The following is an 8,888-nucleotide window of genomic DNA, read 5'->3' on the forward strand; positions in this document are numbered from 1 at the left end:
GAATCACATGTGTAATCAGTCCAATAGATGGGCGAGACGTCACAGGCGGGTGACGTAAAGGCGTGCTCTGCCCTAAATTTGACACACACCAAAGCAGTGGCGTTGTGGCGTTGCCAGCGGCACTGAACGCAGATTTGACGCTGTACTGGAAACGCACCGTAAGACAAAGCACTTAAAAAAGGATGCGAGCAAATCGCGTTATAGGCTGTGTGTTCCTCCCTGCCCGCGCTACATTATGAGCGGGCATACACACAGTCTGTGCGTGGTTTGCTTGGGAGCGAAGCAAGCAGAGTCGGCTCTCGAGGGCATTGCGAGCGGCTTCCCTGCGTACGCTTCACTCCCGGAAGGCTCTCTTCGAGGAGGGAGCCTTCACCAGCGTTCCCCACGGTGCTGGCCCTGCTTCCGCCGAGGAAGACCTCGAGGGTTTAGGGTGCCATTTGGGACAGGGCCCATGTCAGTGAGCCTTAAAGGGATAGTTTAGCCGAAAATGACTTTTCTGTCAGCATTTTATCACACATAACAATCATACTGAACATAATAACCATTTCCAGGTTGATAATTTTTAAGCCAAAACTTTATTTATATTGCAAAATGAGTCATTTGGACCTCATTGCGAACACAGTTAACAGAAGAAACCAAAGGAACCAACTTGCTCAGAACATTCATTTTCGGACTAGATATAATTTGCATCACTGATAGTTTTTCTTGCTGTTGTTTTTTATGCTTTGCAGTTGAAAATGTAACGAAGGGTATAGAGAAATGTATTAGAGAAAAACTATACATTTTCCTTTTAAAATATAGTGAAGATATATGCTAGACTTGTCAGCATTTCAAAAACATATCCTGTTTTTTTATTAATAGTATAATCTCAAAGTCATTCTTTGTTAAAAAATAATAATTATAATAACAACAATTATAATAAAAGTTAATAAACACGTTTATTTCTCAGCAGTAATTATATGTTGTTTTCCCCATCATATTCTGCTTTGTATTTTCTTCAGGTTTAAAGAGGATGATATAACATTTAGGTGCAAATATGCAAAAAAGTAAACCAAAGCTTGAGGCTAAAATGGCAAATATCTCCACAGCTACAGTAAATTTTCCTGGAGAACTGACATAAGCTGGGATAAAGGTGATCCATACAGCACAGAATATCAGCATACTGAATGTGATGAATTTAGCTTCATTGAAATTATCAGGCAGTGTGTGAGCCAGAAAAGCAAGAATGAAGCAAAAGACAGCTAGTAGGCCAATATAACCGAGCACAGCCCAGAAACCTATAGTAGAACCCAGACTGCACTCAAGAATGACCTTTTCCTTATAATATTTCATATTTTTGTAAGGAAATGGAGGAGATATTGTTAGCCAAAGCACACAGATAAGAACCTGTACAAGAGTAAAGACAAGCACACTGAGTCGTTGTTGTTTAGGCCCAAACCATTTCATGACATTACTTCCTGGAAGTGTAGCCTTGAAGGCCATTAACACCACTATTGTTTTCCCCAGAACACAAGAAATACAGAGGACAAAAGTGATCCCAAATGCTGTGTGACGCAACATACATGACCACTCAGTGGGCCGACCAATGAAAGTAAGAGAACAGAGGAAACACAGAGTCAATGAGAAGAGCAACAGGAAGCTCAGCTCTGAGTTGTTGGCTTTTATTATGGGGGTGTTCTTCTTTCTGTAAAACAGAATGGCCACCAGTGCAGTTAATCCTACTCCAAAGAGTGAGAAAAACACTAACACTATACCCATAACTTCTGTGAATAACAGATACTCTATAGCTTTTAGCACACATGTATTTTTCTCAGCATTAGGCCAGTATTCCCTTGGACACTGCTTGCAGTTATTTGAATCTGTAAAGGAAGTTACAATCACTAGTTAGGAACCAAAGGAAAACAATTTACATGAATGAGATGGGCTATGATATTACCTGTCTCATTACTGATTTCTCCTTCTGCACATGGAATACAGTCATAACAGCAGACAGGTCTTCCTTTCTGTGCAGCCTTCCTAGTGCCTGGAGGACAGCTCTCACTGCACAGAGACCTTGGCTTCTGCATGTAAGTAAGTGAGTAAGTAAATAAATAAATAAATAAATAAAATACATATATTAGTAATAGTGATCACAGAATTTTTTTTACTTTTACTGTCACTTTGTTCAAAACTCAAACTCTGTTATTGCTTTTTTTCCACTTGATAAAAACATATTGCCAAATGGCCATTTTGATCTGCATTTCCAATGCCAGTTAATATTATAAAGTCACAAAATTTAACATATAATATTTTGAAAAGTGAATTTAAAGTAATCTAAATTAGTGCATGCTATTAAAAGTAATATTAAGCTGTTTGTCATTTATTATTAGCCGTTTCTGTGTGATCAATATTATTATTATTATTGATGTATTTATTGTGTTTATGTTTCCTCAGTTTAAAGAAACAACTAAAGACAAACATATTACTGCCATTTACCTCCAGCTGTCCTCCAGCCCAGATTATGTTTTCAGTGTTAAACACAAAGCGTTGGTGTGGGGGCAGTGAGGCATCATAGTATCCCACTGATTTAAATTGTATTGAACCATCTGAGTCCTGCTGCCAATTGATAATGTCATATTGGGCTTCTGCGCCACCAGTGCTGTCAAACCACACACGATCCCCCATCTTTATGGTGAAATTTACCTGCTTCAGAGCCTCAACAATCTAGTCAATAAAATACATTGACATTATCACAGAGGCATTTTAACAGATGGTTCCCTAATTTTCTCTACTATTCACCTTTCTTTTATCTTTTACCTGCTGTGGTTGTATTGTCAGGCCTTTCTCACAACCTTCTTTTTCTTTGCACTTGAGTAGAATGTGTAGTGAATGAGCGACAGCATAAACTGCTTTGTAGACATAGCTTGCATATCTTTGTTCAGGCACATCTTCATTGTAATTTTTTAGTAAAAGTAGTTCCTCATATCTGCTGCAACTTAATGCATATTGAGAAAAATTCCCCTCGGTCTGTGAACATGGAAAAGCTGTGTTCCAGAATTCTTTTAAGATATAATCTGCAAACCCTTCAACATTGATTTTTTTCACAGCAAACCCCAGTGACCCTCCAAGCACTCGATAACTGTTTGGAGTGATCAGACTCTTTACAGTTATCCATGACTTCACTCCAATCATTTGGAAGCCTGTAATGTTCTGAATACTTAACTGATCAGTAAGTAAGCCCATTTCAGGAAGTGAAATAAATGCAATCATCACTTTTGCTGTGCTTTTTTTTATTGTGTCTATCACTTTCTTGAGTTTTTCTGGCTCTGTTCGGTAGAATTTGACAGAGTACTCAACACAAATCCCCATCTCCTGTGCTATTTTCAAAAATATTGTCATTCCATAGTTTCCATATTCATTGTCACTGTTCACAGCTCCCACCCAAGACCAGCCTAAGTCCTTGACTATGGATGCCAGTGCTCTGCTCTGGTGGTAATCACTAGCCATAGTCCTGAAGACTGAAGGGTAATCTTTCCTATTACTGAGACATTCACATGATGCTGAGTGACTTATCTGAAAAAGAAAGCACAAGAAACAGTGATACTTCTCATCTGCAATTGTGTTAAACATTCAGTGTTATTGATCCTTACCACTGGAATTTTAAAAGGTCCTGTAGTTCTGGAGAGAATCACTGTCGCGGTAGACTCTGATTCGCCAATGATAGCATGTAAAGTAGACTGGCCATTGCATCTGTATCCTGCTCCAAATTCCTGACTATTCATCAGTCCCATAGTTGCACTCATGGTAGACAGTCTTGACCCACAGGAATCATAGATTCTGTAGCCAATAGAAACATTTGGGAGCAAACTTTCACTTCTGTTAATCTCCTCAATGGCAAAGATCATGATTTGTGCCAGTCGAAAATCTCTCAGATACACACTGCAAAATTAAATTCATTAAATCAGTAGGCTACATAGAAACTACATTTTAAAAAGTCACAAGCTAAAAAAGCTTTTTAAAAAAAGTGTAACACCATATTATTATATATATATATATATATATATATATAGATATATTGCATTTTAATTTAAAATGACCTTTTGTGATACATTATCTGCTCTATTGTTTCAAATGTAACAAACCTGGAGCATGATATAAGCTGAGGTTTTTGTGTAAAATCAAATGAAGGTAATTTTTCTATGCTGTGGACTGGAAAAAGTCCTCCAATGGTTAAGTCTCCGTCCTTGGAAAACAGCGGATACTGAGGGTCTCCCATTATTCGACAAAGAGTGTTTCCTGCTTTGGTATGAAGCTGATGGAAAAGCAAGAATGTGTAAAGAAAGATGAACATCCCAAAGGCTCAACTGTGATCTCAACTGTGACTGCCAAATGCAAATGGCATGATACATTATTTGTACTTTTATATGCGTAATTATTCTGGAAGAATGATTGAGAATGTGGCCAATAAAATGATGGGGCAAGAAATGACAGCAAGATAAGACATGTCAGGTCAAATAGGGGTGGGATAAAGTCAAGCTAATTTGCTCAGATTTCTCACATTGTCAGACAGTAGTATATTGGAATAGTGGAGATTAGATAATATCTAGTAAAGCCTTTGGAAATACTTCTCAAAATATATTTTACATAACCTTTGTTTAATCTATTAATTTGGATTCTTGAAAAGTATGTACAGATAAAGGTAAATAAAGACCTTTGTAAATATTTATTTTATTATATAGAACTAGCACTAGTTCTGCATGTATTCCTTTGTTGTCTATGTTTGATGTCCAATGCAATAAGGCCAAGGATCATTGTATAAAAAAAAACCAAAAAAAACAACCTTAGCCAACTGTAGGAACAGCCAGACCATATTAATATTATTTCTCTCCATATTTTCATGGGATTTATTGAATAGGACTGAGTAAACAGCTGTATTCTCCTTTTGGTGACAATAAGTTGAATGTCATTGCTGTGTGTTTGAAAGGAACTGAATTGCACCAATTACTATTACGGTGCCAACCGTCTCAGAGGGTCGATTACCGCAGTGGATGTCCAATGACCACGAGAGAAATGAAGAGCAGTCAGTTGTACTAATTTACTCTTTAAGATGTTGAATAGCAATAATCAGATATACTATGTACATATTCACCATCAATAAATCACAACAATGCAAAGAAAACACCATATAAAGAGCATAGGCCTGCACAAAATAATAATCACAATAAAGGAATTATTTCAACAGATGCGAGCTTTAAGGATACAGATGTCAGCTGGTTTCACAATTAGGTAGTGAAAAACAATTATTGCAACAGTCTGTGTTGGTCTCTACAGTCCTTTTAAGACGTCCAATGTCAGGATAGCGATATGAAACTGGTCTTTAGGCTGCAGTCTCAGGTCCTCTGAGGCACGAAGAATCCTCAGAGATGACAAATACCAGTGTATATAAGTCTGTGATTTGTATTACGGAATATTTATCCTGTTGATCTGCATGACTCTCGAAAATGGTTCTATAATAGACAAAATAAACTTAATCATTAACAGAAAACCACATAAATGTGCGATGAACGCTAGCTACACAACAGAAAATGCTGAGTCATTACGGTCACATGATGGGCGATCATGTTCACCGCTAATATCTCTCTTAATCAGGTAACTACGCACTCGTATTAAATAAATATAATGCAACAGCAGTACATCAAGTTAAACAGTGAATAAATGACATGATAATAATATAATGAACATTTAAATGAAACTCATGTTTTTCAATGATGCACATACAAGAATTATCACAAACGAAACTTCTGCGAGAAGTTTGGGATAATTAAACCCCATCCACGGCCAATCAAGATTACAATATTCCCCCCTGCAGTTCACAAAGTGAAGGCGCTTCAGAAAGAGACTTTAATCCACCTTATTTTGCTGCTACTTCGCGCAATCGCTGAATAAATCACGCCTCCTCAATTCAATTTTAAAGACCAACATAACAGCTGTAAAGCCCTTATAATAAAAGGAACACGAACTGAACATGGGCTTTTTTACAGTCGCCCCCATATTTGGTAGACAAATTTGTCAAAATCTACTGCGTAACATTTGTATCTTGCGGTAAAGCAGGTAGTCTAATCAATCGAGCAACTGGTCGAGTGTAAGTATGTTCTTTCACTTTAACAACAGCTGTTCTAACTCTACCATCAGAGCTAGGAATGACGGATGAAACAGTACCCACGCGCCAGAGTGCTCTCGGCAACTGCTCATCAACTATAAGAACTACAGTTCCGACTGTAATGTTCTCTCTCTCTCTGTTCCATTTCTGACGCGCCTGTAGCATTGGCAGAAAGTAATGCACAAAATGCTTCTAGACGTGTTCACTGATAATCTGACTGTGTCTCCACCTCTTCCGAGTGAACAGATCAGACTCAGGATAGACTACCTGAGGTAGGGAGGAGTCAGGCTGCCCCATGAGCAATGAATTCGGTGTTACAGGATCTGGATATATTACTAGAGACATAACCCAAATGTTTTGAATTTAAGATACCTTCAATCTCTACTAAGACCATCCTCAAGACCTCTTCAGTGACAATCTGAGCGCCTAGATTGGTCCGTAGGGCTGTTTTTACAGACCTCACTTCTCTTTCCCAGGACCCCCCAAAGTGAGGTGCACTGGGTGGATTAAAGCGGAACCTGATCTGTTCTTTGGCTAGCCGATCCCTGAGGGTGGGTTGCATCTGACTGAAAGCTTCCTCCAATTCACTACTCCCCCCTCTGAAATTGGTTCCCTGATCGGACAGAAGCTCGTAGCGCTTTCCCCTACGTGAAATAAAGCGTCTGAGGGACAACAAGAACGAATCAGTGTCCATATGGTCCAGAAGGTCAAGGTGGATGGCTCGAGTGGTGAGGCATTTATAAAGAATACCCCACCTTTTATCCATGCGACGGACCACTTTTATTGTAAAGGGACCAAAACAATCGACCCCAGAGGAGTGAAAGGGAGGTTTTAATAACCTAAGACTGCAAGGCGGAATGTCTGACATCCTTGGAATTTCTAGTCAGCCCCTCCACTTTTGACATTCAAGGCAGTAACGCTGATGTTTCTTTACTGTCTCTCTCCCTCGCATGATCCAGAACTTCCGTCGTAGCTCAGCATACACCCTTCCAGGTCCTGGATGAAGTAACTGGGTGTCATAATGCTTAAAGGGGTGGTTGATTGAGATTTCACCTTTTTAACGTTAGTTAGTGTGTAATGTTGCTGTTTGAGCATAAACAATATCTGCAAAGTTACGAAGCAGAAAGTTCAATGCAAATGGAGATATCGTCTTTTAAAATTCTGGCAGTTTAATGCCTACAAAAACGGCTTGTAGGGACTACAACGAGTTACTTCCCGGGTTCGTGACATCACAAACCCAGATAAACCCCGCCCTCGGGAAAAGGCAGCAAAGGGGGCGAGGCCATGCTGCGCTGCTTTAGAGAAGAGGAAGAGAATACTAGAGGTGCACATAAAAATCTATTCATATATGAATCGTGATTCTGTCTTCTTACAATTCTAATGGATTCACAAGTTTCAAAATCAATGTTCTAAAGCAGCGGTTCTCAATACTGTTCCTCACGTTCCCCTGCTCTACACATGCTCTGCACAGCTCTCTCTCTCTCTCTCATTCACCTCAGTTCCAACAATGAACTGTTCCAATTATACATTTATTTTCACATAGCTATGGTGCACATGAGGTGCGGGGCGGGACGTTTAGACGCACACTAGAGGCGGTTTAGCCAATCACAACACACTGGGCTAGCTAAACAATCAGAGCCCATCGCTTATTTCTGAGGGCGGGGCTTCATAAAAACAGGAAAAATCAGCCCGTTTCTCAGAGAAGGGACAGAGCGGTGTGGATTAAAGGTAAATTATGTGAAAAATAATGCTTTTTTTTTTTAAACTGAAGCATTAACACATGTTAGACTGCACCCCATAAACACAATCAAGCCTAGAAACAAACCAGTGAACCACCCCTTTAATGAGTTTTGCCACTGGATGAGTCGGAGATAGAACCACAGGATGTAAAACATCTTTGGCAAGAGTCACATCTTCTAAGTCTGCCACCCACTCTGATCAGGTTGGAATCTTTGTCATGCTCAGGAGCAAGTCCTATCAGTTGACTGCTGACTGGGAGAGTCTTTCCTTCTTTGAGGAATGATCTACTGACTCAGAGACCGCACCCTGTGGCACCTGCGTCCAGACCTCTGGAAACTTCATGTCTGGTCCCTGGACGGAACGCAGAGGTTCTAGGTGACCTAGCCCAAGAGGTAGTGGCCACCATCACTTCGGCACGAGCACTGTCTACGAGACACACTTACACCTTGAAGTGGAACCTGTTCGTCGAGTGGTGTTCCTCTCGTTGAGAGGACCCCCGAAGATGTCCAATCAGAGTTGTGCTCTCCTTCTTGCAGCAAGGGTTGGAGCAAAGGCTGTCTCCCTCCAGCCTTAAAGTTTACGTTGCTGCTATTTCCGCTAACCACGACCCTGTGGAGGGGAGAACGGTGGGGAAGCATGACCTGGTCATCAGGTTCCTTAGGGGAGCGAGAAGGTTGAACCCTCCTCAACCTCCCTCTATACCTTCTTGGGACCTGGGACCTGTGACCTGTGTCTGGTGCTCAAAGTACTTTGCAGTCAGTCAAGCTACCGTTTCTTTCAATAAAGACTCTGCTCCTGGTTGCATTGGCCTCCATCAAGAGGGTAGGGGACCTGCATGCATTTCCGGTTGACGAATTATGCCTAGAGTTTGGGCCGGCTGACTGCCAGGTTACCCTGAGGCCCCGGTCCGGCTATGTGCACAAGGTTCCTACTACTCCCTTAAGGGATCAGGTGGTGAACCTGCAAGGAGGCAGACCCAGCCTTAGCTTTGCTTTGTCCCGTCCGCGCT

At 40.6% G+C, this 8,888-nt stretch overlaps 1 protein-coding gene across 1 annotated transcript; it reads right to left on the reverse strand.

Annotated features, from left to right (window-relative positions):
* Positions 1–945: 945 nt before the first annotated feature.
* On the reverse strand, positions 946–4,330 carry LOC107662746 (extracellular calcium-sensing receptor-like). Its single transcript, XM_016452825.1, has 6 exons — positions 4,122–4,330; positions 3,630–3,918; positions 2,797–3,552; positions 2,476–2,703; positions 1,937–2,060; positions 946–1,859 (listed from the first exon to the last, which is right to left on the reverse strand). The coding sequence occupies exons 1-6, from the start codon at positions 4,328–4,330 to the stop codon at positions 946–948; spliced, it is 2,520 nt and encodes an 839-aa protein (XP_016308311.1).
* Between the last annotated feature and the right edge of the window lie 4,558 nt (positions 4,331–8,888).

The sequence above is a fragment of the Sinocyclocheilus anshuiensis genome, unplaced genomic scaffold (genome assembly GCF_001515605.1).
Source record: "Sinocyclocheilus anshuiensis isolate Anshui unplaced genomic scaffold, SAMN03320099.WGS_v1.1 scaffold1927, whole genome shotgun sequence".
In the NCBI taxonomy this organism is placed as follows: Eukaryota; Metazoa; Chordata; class Actinopteri; order Cypriniformes; family Cyprinidae; genus Sinocyclocheilus; species Sinocyclocheilus anshuiensis.

Excerpts from the sequence above, each read along its gene's own strand:
- LOC107662746 (XM_016452825.1), bottom strand. The coding sequence starts at position 4,330 with ATGTTCATCTTTCTTTACACATTCTTGCTTTTCCATCAGCTTCATACC. Across the intron at positions 3,553-3,629 it reads GACCTTTTAAAATTCCAGTG|ATAAGTCACTCAGCATCATG; the intron begins GTAAGGATCAAT and ends TTTCTTTTTCAG. Across the intron at positions 1,860-1,936 it reads AGAAATCAGTAATGAGACAG|ATTCAAATAACTGCAAGCAG; the intron begins GTAATATCATAG and ends CTTCCTTTACAG.